This window comes from Nyctereutes procyonoides, unplaced genomic scaffold, assembly GCF_905146905.1.
Source record: "Nyctereutes procyonoides isolate TBG_1078 unplaced genomic scaffold, NYPRO_anot_genome, whole genome shotgun sequence".
NCBI classification, from domain to species: domain Eukaryota; kingdom Metazoa; phylum Chordata; class Mammalia; order Carnivora; family Canidae; genus Nyctereutes; species Nyctereutes procyonoides.
Window position 1 is genome coordinate 74,547,554 of NW_026575140.1, and position 12,262 is coordinate 74,559,815.

The 12,262-nt window shown below is 47.6% G+C and overlaps 1 protein-coding gene and 1 long non-coding RNA gene across 2 annotated transcripts; one reads left to right on the forward strand and one right to left on the reverse strand.

The window, feature by feature from the left end:
- Window positions 1-8,261: 8,261 nt before the first annotated feature.
- Window positions 8,262-9,017, reverse strand: LOC129496771 (uncharacterized). The gene is made up of 3 exons (XR_008661838.1): window positions 8,892-9,017; window positions 8,573-8,626; window positions 8,262-8,359 (listed from the first exon to the last, which is right to left on the reverse strand). It is a non-coding gene; the product is annotated as an uncharacterized LOC129496771 (long non-coding RNA).
- A 2,086-nt stretch (window positions 9,018-11,103) lies between these two features.
- On the forward strand, window positions 11,104-12,025 carry LOC129496931 (trehalase-like). Its single transcript, XM_055305279.1, has 5 exons — window positions 11,104-11,178; window positions 11,221-11,321; window positions 11,449-11,541; window positions 11,663-11,779; window positions 11,888-12,025. Exons 1-5 carry the CDS (start codon window positions 11,104-11,106, stop codon window positions 12,012-12,014), a joined length of 513 nt encoding a protein of 170 aa, XP_055161254.1. The 3' UTR covers window positions 12,015-12,025.
- Window positions 12,026-12,262: the final 237 nt, after the last annotated feature.

Here is a 12,262-nt window from a genome sequence, read left to right on the forward strand (position 1 = left end):
CTCAAGGCAGCCAAAGTCCACGTTTGAGGCGTGGCCGCCAGAGGGGCCGGATGCCAGGTCTACGCCAGGTCTACGCACAGTGCACAGCAGCTTGGACTCCTGCGCTCAGGTCACAGAGGCCAACCCCTGCCCCTCAACCTTGTACTTTTTCTCCCATGTCTTTTTAGTCTTGGCAGGTGCCACTGCATGGGCCCTTCCCTGAGTCACATGGTGGGGTGGCTGTGGGGCTCCAGGCACATGAATGTCAGGGGCATAATTAGGTCACACATCTGGGACTAGATGCCAAGTTGCTCTGCTGGCCCCAAGATCACCATTGCAGAGAGTTACCTTTTCCTTTCATGTTTCAGACACAGTGGCTCCAGATTCTGTCCCAGGTGCAACGTGAGGCAGGGGCCCATGAGGAGGCTCAGCCGTGCTCCGTGCTTGTACTGGAGGATGGATGGCTCAGGCCTGAGATGACACAGGGCTGCGGGGAGGAAGTGTGCACGGCAAGGTCAAAGTCACCGCCTGAGATCAGTGACCATGTGACCTTTCCTTAGGACTCAGGCTTGTAGTCTAGGGTGTTGGTTGTGGTGCCTTGTCTGCCACAGACAAGATGGCCCGTCCCTCCCCACCTCTGTCCTGTTAGTTTTCCCACCTCCTAGGAAGCCACCTCTGCCTCCAGATGCTACATACTTCCTTCCTTTGTTTTTCTTTATATATATTATTTTTTAAATTTAAATTCAATTAATATACAGTGCATTATTAGTTTGAGGTAGAGGTCAGTGATTCATTCATCTTGTATAGCACCCAGTGCTCATCCATCACATGCCTTCCTTATATCTATCCCCCAGCCACCCCCTCCCCCCCCCAGCTACCCTCAGTTTGTCTCCTATGATTGAGAGTCTTTTATGGTTTGTCTCTGATTTCATATTTTATTTTTCTCTCTCTCCCCCTATGATCCTGTTTTGTTTCTTAAATTCCACATGAGTGAAATCATTTCATTATCTTTTTCTGACTTATTTTGCTTAGCACATATCCTCTAGTTCCAACCATGTTTTTGCAAATGGTAAGATTTCATTTATTTTTATTTTTTTTAAATTTATATATGATAGTCACACAGAGAGAGAGAGAGAGGCAGAGACACAGGCAGAGGGAGAAGCAGGCTCCATGCACCGGGAGCCCGACGTGGGATTCGATCCCGGGTCTCCAGGATCGCGCCCCGGGCCAAAGGCAGGCGCCAAACCGCTGCGCCACCCAGGGATCCCAAGATTTCATTTTTTTTAAAGATTTTATTTATCACACACACACACACAAACACACACACACACAGAGGGGCAGAGACACAGGCAGAGGGAGAAGCAGGCTCCATGCAAGGAGCCTGACATGGGACTCGATCCCAGGTCTCCAGGATCAGGCCCTGATCAGGGCTGAAGGTGGTGCTAAACCACTGAGCCACCCGGGCTGTCCAAGATTTCATTTTTTTTTTGATGACTGAGTAGTATTCCATTGTGTGTGTGTGTGTATGTGTGTGTGTGTGTGTGTGTGTGTGTGTATATATATATATATATATATATATATATATAGTATTCTATTTTGTGTATATATCTGTATCTATCTATCTATCTATCTATCATCTATCTATATCTATATATAAGTCTTCTTTATCCATTCATCTGTCAACAAACATCTGGGCTCTTTCCATAGTTTGGCTCTTGTGGACATTGGCTAAAAACTGGGGTGCAGGTGCCCCTTCAAGTCACTATGTATCCTATGGGTAAATGCCTAGTAGTACATTTACTGGGTGGTAGAGTAGCTCTATTTTTAACTTTTTGAGGAACCTCCATACTGTTTCCCAGAGTGGCTGCCCCGGTTTGCATTCCCACCAACAGCCTAAGACAGTGAACCCTTTCCTCGCATCCTTGTCACTACCTGTTGTCTCCTCTCCTGACTTGTTCATTTTAGCCATGCTGACTGGTGTGAGGTGGTATCTCATTGTGATTTGATCTGTATTTCCCTGATGCCAAGTGATGTTGAACATTTTATAATGTTCACATGTACACACATGCTGTGTGTATGTCTTCTTTGGAGAAGTATTGTTCATGTCTTCCACCCATTTCTTGATCAGATTGTTTTTTGGATGTTGAGTTTGATAGGCTCTTTATAGATCTTGGATACTAGGCCTTTAATCTGATAGGGCATTTGCAAATATCTGCTCTCATTCTGTGGGTTGTCTTTTGATTTTGTCAACTGTTTCCTTTGTTGTGCAAAAGCTTTTTGTCTTAATGAGGTCCCAATAGTTCATTTTTGCTTTTGTTTTCCTTGCCTTTGGAGATGTATCTAGCAAGAAGTTGCTGTGGCTGAGGTCAAAGAGGTTACTGCCTGTGTTCTCCTCTAGGATTTTGGTGGATTCCTGTGTCTCGCTTTTAGGTCTTTCATCCATTTTGAGTTTATTTTTGTGTCTGGTGTAAAAAAGTGGTCTAGTTTTGTTCTTCTGCATGTGGCTGTCCAATTCCCAACAACATTTGTGGAAGAGACTGTCTTTTTTCCATGGATGTTCTTCCTTGCTTTGTCGAAGATTAGTTGACCACAGAGTTGAGGGTCCATATCTGGGCTCTTTATTCTGTTCCATTGATCTATGTATCTGTTTCTGTGTTAGTACCACACCGTTTTAATAATTACAGCTTTGTAATACAGCTTGAAGTCCAGAATTGTGAGGCCTCCAGTTTTGGTTTTCTTTTCTTTTTTAAGATTTATTTATTTATTTGACACACAGATAGTGCACAAGCAGAGGGAGAGACATGCAGAAGGAGAGGGAGAAGTAGGCTCTTCGCTGAGCAGGGAGCAGGGATATGAAGCTTCATCCCAGGACCAAAGGCAGACACTTAACCGACTAAGCCACTCAGGTGCCCTGGTTTTCTTTTTCAACATTCCTCTGGCTATTTAGAGGTCTTTTCTGGTTCCATACAAATTTTAGGATTATTTGTTCCAGCTCTGTGAAAAATGTTGATGGTATTTTGATAGGGATTGCATTGAATGTGTAGATTTCTCTGGGTAGTACAGACATTTTAACAATATTTGTTCTTCTAATCCATAAGCATCTTTCCTTCCTTTTAAAAAATATTTTAAAAAAACTTATTTATTTATCTGACACAGAGAGAGAGCCAGAGAGCACAAGGGGGGCGCATAGCAGAGGGAGAGAGAGAGAAGTAGGCTCCCTGCTGAGCAGGGGCCCAACACAGGGCCAATCCCAGGTCCCTGGGAACACGACCAGAACTGAAAGCAGATGCCCAACCAATTGAGCCACCCAGGTGCTCCTTAAAAATATTTTTCTTATGGTTAAATAGATACCACATAAAATCTGGCATTTCAACCATTTTAAAGTGCAGAATTCAATTTACATTTTATTTACAGTATTTTGCAACTATTGCCACTATTTTCTTTTTTTTTGCCACTATTTTCAATTAAAAAAAAGACTTATTTATTTTCTGAGATCACAATCTGAGCCAAAACCAAGAGTCAGGGATCCCTGGGTGGCGCAGCGGTTTGGCGCCTGCCTTTGGCCCAGGGCGCGATCCCGGAGACCGGGGATCGAATCCCACGTCGGGCTCCCGGTGCATGGAGCCTGCTTCTCCCTCTGCCTGTGTCTCTGCCTCTCTCTCTCTCTCTATCATAAGTAAATAAAAAAAAATTTTAAAAACAAAACAAAACCAAGAGTCAGATGCTTAACCTACTGCAGCATCCAGGCACTCCATCAAAACTTTTTTATCATCCCAAAGATGTATTTTTTTTAAAGAGGTTTTATTTATTTATTCATGAGAGACACACAGAGCGAGGCAGAGACACAGGCAGAGGGAAAAGCAGGCTCCCTGTGGGGAACCTGATGCAGGATTCGGTCCCAGGACCCTGGGATCATGCCGTGAGCCAAAGGCAGATGCTAAACAATTGAGCCATCCAGGCGTCCCCCAACAATACATTCTATAACTATTGAGCAGTAAGTCCTCAGTTCTCTCTCCCCAGAGCCCCTGGAAACCACTATTCTATCTCCTGTGACTATGAATTTATGTATTCTAGATATTTCATGGAAGTGGAATCATACAATTCATGTCCTTCTGTGACTTTTGCATTATTCAGTGTAGAAGTCTTTTAACTCCTTGCATAAGTTTAGTCCTAGGTATTTTATTTTTTAAATGTTATTGCATATGGGATGGCTTCTTAAATTTCCTTTTCAGGTTGTTCTTGGCAGGTGTATAGAAATGCAACTGATTTTTTAGTATTAATATTCTATCTTCAGCTTTACTGAATCTGTTTACCAGACTCAGCTGCTTTCCTGTGGATCCTTTGGGATTTTCTATATATAGAATCATGTCACCTGTGAATAGAAATATTCTTCTTTTCCATTTGAACACTTTTCTTGTCTTGTTCCTTTGGCTAGCTGAATAGCAGAGGTTAAAGTAGACAGACATCCTTATCTCACTCCTGATTTTAAAGAAAAGTTCTCAGTCTTTTGCCACTGAGTGTAATAGTACATGTGAGTTTTTCATAAATTCCTTATATTTCTCTGAAGAACTTCCCTTCTATTCCTAATTTTTAGATTTTTTTTTAAATCATAGGAGGGTGTTGGGTTTGTCAAATGCCTTTTCTGCATCAATAATTATGTTGGGTTTTTTTCCTTTGTTCTGTTAATGCAGTACATTACATTGGTTTTCTTATGTTGAACCATCCTTGCATTCTTGGAAAAATCTCACTTGCACAGTGTATAATCCTTTTAATATGCTGTTGGATCTGGTTTGCTAGTATTTTATTGAGGATTTTTGCATTACATGTATAAAAGATTGGACTGTAATTTTCTTGTGGTATCTTTATACAGCACAAGACTCAAGTGTTGCTGGTCTCATAGGAGGAGTTAGGAAGTGTGCCCTCCTCTTCTATTTTGGAAGTTTGAGAAGGGTTGGCATTAAGTTTTCTTTAGGTGTGTGGTAGAGTTAGCCAAGGAAGATGTTGGTCTTGGACTATATTAGGATTTTCCAGAGAAACAGAAACTAGAGAATACATGTGCATGTGGAGAGAAAGAATGAGATTTATCTTTAAATTTTTTGCTTATATGATTGTGGAGGTTGGCAAGTCCAAAATCTGTAAGATAGGTCAGCAGGCTGGATACACAGCAAAGTCTAAAGGCAGTCTCTTGACAGAATTCCCTCTTCTTCTGGGGAGGTCAGTGTTTAAGGCCTTCTATTAAGGCCTTCAACTGATGAGATGAGGTCCACTCACAATATGGAGGGTATGAAATAATAAAGGAAAATCTCATTCAAAATACAGTCAGGATGGGGGACCTGGGTGGCTAAGTTGTTAAGCGTCTGCCTTTGGCTCAGGTGGTGATCCTGGAGTCCTGGGATTGGGTCCTATGTTGCTCTCCCTGCATGGAGCCTGCTTTTCCCTCTACCTATGTCTCTGCTTTTCTTTCTCTGTCTCACAAATAAATAAAATATTTAAAAACAAACAAACAAACAAAAAAACCCCAAGATACAGTAAGGAAGTCTTGAAAGGCGCATGCTCACAGAGGTACCACCATTCAAAGCTAACTTTACATATCTCAGCAGGAGAAAAAGTTCTCTCCTTGCCCAGCAACAAACCAGCCAACAAGAACCACCACAACTCAGTCGATGAAAACTCCCTACAACCCTGAATTTCTGCTCTGTTTGGAATGGAGTTTCATTCCAAACAGCCCCTCCCAACATCTTTCTTTCCTCTATAAAATAACACTCCTTTCCTTTGTTGTCTGGACTTGCCTATGGTTTGCATGCCCTGAATTGCAATTCTGCTATTTCCAAATCAACGCATTTTCCTATAAATGAATTGGCTATTTTTATTAAGGGTGACCAGGCTGATTTACTCAAAAGTCTCCTGATTTAATCTCATCTAAACAATACCTTCATAGAAATATCTAGAATAATTTTTGACTAAATATTATGGTACCTCCATCTAGTCAAGTAGATACAGAAAATTAACCATCACGGGGAGGTTTCATTGTTGGGTGGTTTTTTATTACAATCTCTTTACTTGTTATAAATCCATTGAAACAATTTTTTTAAAGATTTTATTTATTTATTCACGAGAGACACAGAGAGGCAGAGACACAGGCAGAGGGAGAAGTAGGCTCCATGCAGGGAGCCTGATGTGGGACTCAATCCTGGGTCTCCAGGATCAGGCCCTGGGCTGAAGGTGGTGCTAAACCACTGAGCCACCAGGGCTGCCCCACCATTGAAATTTTCTATTTCTTCATGCATCAGTTTGGGTAATTTGTGGGTTTCTAGGAGTCTGACCATTTTGTAGTGGTTATCCAATTTGTTGGCATACAATGTTCAGTTTTCTTTATTTTGTAAAGTCATAATAGTATCTCCATTTTATTTTTTTTTTAAGATTTTACTTATTTATTCATGAGAAACAGAGAGAGAGACAGGCAGAGACACAGGCAGAGGGAGAAGCAGGCTCCATGCAGGGAGCCCGATGTGGGACTCGATCCCGGGTCTCTAGGATTACACCCTGGGCCAAAGGTGGCACTAAACTGCTGAGCCACCCAGGCTGCCTCCATTTTCATTTCTGATTTTAGTTATTTGTATCTTCTTTTAGTCTTTGTCAAATTTTTTTCAATAGCTATAAAGAAGCTCCATCTTAGGATCCTGGGATCATGTTTTTTTTTTTTTTTTTTTTTTTTTTTTTTTAATAGAGAACCACTTGCTTTACTCTGCACTCTGGGATCATGTTCTGAGCTGAAGGCAGATTCTTAACCTACCTGGGGTACCACCCAGGTACCCCAATTTTCTCTCTTGATTTTCTATTCTCTATATTATTTCTCTATGCTCACTTTTCATTTACTGTCTTCTGCTAGCTTTGGGTTTAGTTTGCTTTCCTGTAATTCCTCAACATATGAAGACAGGTTATTGATTTAAGATCTTTTTTTTTTTTTATTTAAGATCTTTTGTAGAAACTTGCTGTTGTAAATGTCTCTCCAAAAACTGCTGCATCCCATAAATTTTAGTATGTCTCCTTGTTTTCATTCATCTGTTAAATATTTTCTAATGTCCCTTCTTTGTGATTTCTTCTTTGACTCTTAGGTTAAGTGTGTCAATTTCTACATCTGTGCATTTTCCAGTTTTCCTTATGTTATTTATGACTAGCTTCATTCCATTATAGTTGGAGAAGATTCTTTCTATAATTTCAATCTCTTAAAATTTACTGAGACTTGTTTTGTGGCCTAACATATAATCTATCCTGGAGAACATTCCATGTGCACTTGAAAAGAATATGTATTCTATTGTTGGGTACAGAGTTCTATATATATTAGGTCTAACTGTTTCATGGTGTGGCCATCTCCTTTATGATCTTCTATCTAGACATTCTATCCATTAAAGTGGCACTGAAGGCTCCAACTCTTTTTTTATTTTTTTAAAGATTTTATTTATTTATTCATGAGAGACACATAGAAAGAGAGAGGCAGAAACACAGGCAGAGGGAGAAGCAGGCTCCATGCAGGGAGCCCGACATGAGACTCAATCCCAGGTCTCCAGGATCACGCCCTGGGCGTGAAGGCAGTGCTAAAGCACTGAGCCACCCAGGCTGCCCTAAGGCTCCAACTCTTAACATAGAAATATTACTCCCTTCAATTCTGGCAAATTTTACACACACTGTCACTCTGGGGTGACTGTGGTCTTAGCAGGGTTCTCTTCCTCTCTGAGCACACAAAGCTGATAAAATAAAGGCCAGTATTCCTGTATTGTTTTCAAAAGTGCCCAGGGTTATAAAATGATCTAGATTAATGCATTCAAATTTGGACTCTTTTGAAAGGATAGTTCAGGGAGACAGTATTTAATACTTTTTCTGATCCTATCTCCTTGCCCTTCTTCACAGCACTTGGGGCCCATTGCAGCTGGGAAACCAGGGCTGGGTGATTTTCAGCATTTGTAAGCATCTCAACAGAACAATAAAGCATTTGGAGTACGTGTTTGGGAAGCCAGGTTGCATGGGGTATGGGGCTGTGTCCCCACAGAACAGGATTTCCTCCTTATTAATGTTCCAGGAGGGAAAGGGGTCCAACCCATGACTTCTGGGTCCCTCCCCTGATCCCACTCCCAGGACTGGCTGGGGGTGGAGGATGGAGGATGAAGAGGCAGGAGAAGGTAGGGAATCACACAGAAGTTTAATGAGGCCCACGGGGCAAGGAGGCCCATCACTGTGGCAGGAGGCCGAGCAGGAGGCTGAGCAGAAGGGCAGCCATGAGGCAGTGGGGCTGCAGGAAAACTGTCTGGCTGCCCGAGCTCAGCCGGTCACCATAGCGCTCCAGGAGCATCAGGACCACTCCATTGGTCCAGCCAAAGCCCTCCTGGAGAGACAGAGCCAGTGGGGTCCTTCAGGGGCTGTGAGATCCCCACCCACATGCCCTGGAACTGCCTAGCCCCAGGGGTACAAAGGAGCTCCAGTTGGCCGCCTCCCAGTGGACCCACATAATGGGAGGAATCAGAGGCCCAGATGGGGGTTGGAGGGGGTCATGGCCTGCTGTGGGGACAAAGTCCCCTGTAGGGTGTGGGCCACTCACCTGAACCTCGTACTCCCCTCCACCACCTGGCTGACCACCATTGCTGATGTCATACTGGGAAAAGGAGGACAGGCTATAAGGTCGGCAAGGCCCCCAGGCTCCCCATCCCAGCCCTCCAGGGGGAGCAACACATGTGAGCCTCTTTGGGAGAAGGGGCTCTGGCCTGCAGCTCCCACCCCTGCAGTGCCTGAGAATGACCACCGGGCGTCACCACTGTCCCTGGGCTTTGCAAAGCCTGGCGATCCCCGCCCCCCACTCCCCTACCCCTGCTCCCCAGGGGGAGGAGCCCCAGCAGGGTTTGGGCTCAGGAGCAGCTCACCTTCTCATACATGGCCGAGTCTCTGGAGTAGACCTCAAAGTTGGTTCGGACCCAGTTCTGAGCCAGCTGGAAAGCCACTTCCTGGGCCCGAGGTGAGGGAGACTTGGCCAGACCTGGACCCCACCCCAGGCAGGACCCTGAGTCTCCTGAGTCCGCATCCCAGGGGCAGCTGAGGCCTGAGCCTTCCTCTCTCCAAGGAGAGAGAAAGAGGCCCGGGCCCTAAGACCTCCCTCGTGAACCCCGTGAACCCTCACCTCCAGATATTTCAGAGCCTTGTCCATGACATCCAGAACCGAGAAGCAGCTGTCCCAGAACGAGATGTGTCTGAATGGGTCAAGTCCTACGTCCTTCCATGTTCAAGGTCATAGTCAAATCAGGGACCTTTCTCCTCATTTCATAGAATGGCCTTCAAAACAGCCCAGCGCAAATTTCAGTGATTCATGGCTTTGGAGGCGTATTCTGGGGGTGAAACTAGGTTTAGATAGAAGGTCCCAACCCTTGTATCCTATGGTAGCTCTCTAGAAAGAAATTTGGGATGGGGAGTGGCAGGGGGATAAAAGAGCAAAGTCTACTTCTAACTCTTCACCTCTTCCCTGAAATCCTCACCAGCCTCTCCCCAGGCCAACCTAGGTTGTCTTGCCACCTCCTGGCTACCCCCTACCTTTCATGCCTAATTATTTCCTCCTCAGCTGGGCTCTTCCTTCCCTGAGCTAGTCAGACCAAGCCCCTGCTCAGGAATAGTTGCCACTGCTGATTGTGGCCTGTGGTCAGCACAGTCTGTTAGACTCTTTCTCTCCTTTGTCTGAGGCTCAGAGAGGGCAGTGGTGTGCCCAAGGCTGCACAGCATCTGTCCTCCTGGCCAGCCCCAGGGCCGTGACACCTGTAGCACAGAGTGGTGCTCTGGGCTCCTTCCTTACCTAGCCCCACAGGAACAAATCCAGGCTCTGTTCTACTACCCCCCGCCCCCAAATAAGAGCCGACCCCTCTCTCACTGAAACCACACTCACTGGTACAGAACCAAGAGGCAATGAAGAGAGAAAATACCTGGCAGAGGCACCCAGCAAGCCCCACATCCTGGTCCTACAGTTGTTGTCCCAAGGCCACAATCAGGTATGTCTGCTTCCCCCGGGGAAAAGGCATGGGGTTTCCTCCTGTTAAAAATAACCTTACTGGGCAGGCTGGGTGGCTCAGCAGTTTAGCACCACCTTCAGCCCAGGGTGTGATCCTGGAGACCTGGGATGGAGTCCCACGTCGGGCTCCCTGCATGGGGCCCGCTTCTCCCTCTGCCTGTGTCTCTGCCTCCCTCCCTCCCCCCGCCCTCTCATGAATAAATAAATAAAATCTTTTTAAAAAATAACCTTACAAATAAAACTGCCAATTATTTCACCAGCAAAAATGGGTTAATTTAGGAATAGCAAACATCTGTGATCTGGGACGAGTAAGCTACATGAAAACAATGAGCAACTTAGCACAACACAGGAGAATCGGGCTCTTTTATGGAGGAAAGAGGGATGTTGGGAATGTTGTTATAAATAAAAAGCCTATTGGAGGAAACTGGGAGTTCTGAGTGTGGTAGCTTTTCATTGGCTCAGTCGTGGCTGTCTCTCACTGGCTGGGCTGTTGCTGGGGCAGAAGAAACCTTCCCCTCTTGCTGGGATCATAAGGCAGCGTCCACCTGTGAGTTGAAGTCTGCAATTGAAAAGGAGTGTTAGGGTGGAGAGTTTCACCTGCTGGCCTCCTGAGTCCTTTCTTTAATTTTCATACTCCAGGGGCACCTGGGTGGCTATAGTGGTTGAGCATCTGTGTTTGGCTCAGGTCGTTATTCTGGGGTCCTGGGATCAGGTCCTGCCCTGGGTTCTCAACCGGGAGCCTGCCTCTCCCTCTGCCTATGTCTCTGTCTGTCTCTAATGAATAAATAAATAAAATCTTTATAAAAATGTCTTTTTCACACTCAACACCTCAGATGGAGGGTGGGGGCCTTGGGTCTCTGGGGCCTGGCTTGGCGGTGGCAGCAGAGATGGGGAAGGGCAGTGGAGGACACGGTGCCCCTACCTAGTCCTAATGATAGCCACTGCTTGGTGAGCACCTGCCAGTGCCAGGCTGAGTTAGCAGGGACCCCAGAGGCCAGCATGGGGGGCCGAGCAGACCAGGCTCCCAGGGGCTCAGGCCTTGGCCAAAGCCACACGGCTGACCCGCCCCAGAGCCAGCACCCATGCCCCGGCTGCCTGGCTCCAGAGCCCAGAGCTGCCAGGGCCTCCACGGCCCGGCCTCCTCCAACCTCGACACCGTGGGGGCCACGGGCGCCCTGTGCCCTCTCCCCTGACCACAGGTGAAGCCCGAGGTCCTCAGCCACCCGGAGCAGTTCTCTCTCCTCTACGCAGCACACCCCTTCATCGTGCCTGGGGGGCACTTCACCGAATTCTACTACTGGTGAGGGGCCAGGGCTGCAGGGGGAGCCCAGGGCAGGAGGCCATCCTGAGCAGGGGGGGCACCCTGACTGGCCCCGGGGCTGCAGGGCGGGGGTGGCAGGGGGCGGCTGAGCTGTCCCTTTCCTCAGGGACTCCTACTGGGTGATGGAGGGGCTGCTCCTCTCCGAGATGCCCCAGACGGTGAAGGGCATGCTGCAGAACTTCCTGGAGCTGGTGCGAATGTAAGAGGGGGCGGGCACCCCAAGGCTGGGGGCAGAGGAGCCGGGGCCACGGGCGTGGCCCTGGGTGGGCCTTGGCCTCGGCCGCGGGGCAGAGGCACCCAGCAGGCCCCCTTGTTGGCAGCTATGGCCACGTCCCGAACGGGGCCCGCGTGTACTACCTGCAGCGGAGCCAGCCCCCGCTCCTGACCCTCATGATGGACCGCTACGTGAGCCACACCAACGACACGGCCTTCCTCCGGTGGGCGCCCCGTCCCCCCGCCGCCCCGCACACCCCCTACCCAGGACCTCCCAGGGCAGGCCTCAGGGCGCGGGCCTGGGCTGAGGTGGGGCCTGGCTCCTGTCCCAGGGACAGCATCGGGACCCTGGCCTTGGAATTGGACTTCTGGACGCAGAACAGGACCGTCTCTGTGAGCTCGGGGGGGAAGAGCTACGTCCTGAATCACTACGCCGTCCCTTATGGGGGACCCAGGTAAGGAGCTGCCTGCCAGCCTCTCAGGCTCCTGCTGTTCACCTGGTTTGAGGGCCAGGGATGGACCCCGGCTCTCAGAGGCTGATGCTGAGGAGGTGGGTGCCCATGGAAGCCCTGGGGGCAGGGTGGCCCCACGCTGGCACAGGTGTCTCCTGGCTCCCTGCTCCCCAGCGAGGCTGCATAAGGACACAGGAAGGCTGCTGAAGAAACTTGTCCCGAGGTATTGGCGAGGCAGTGGCTGCGGCCCTCCTG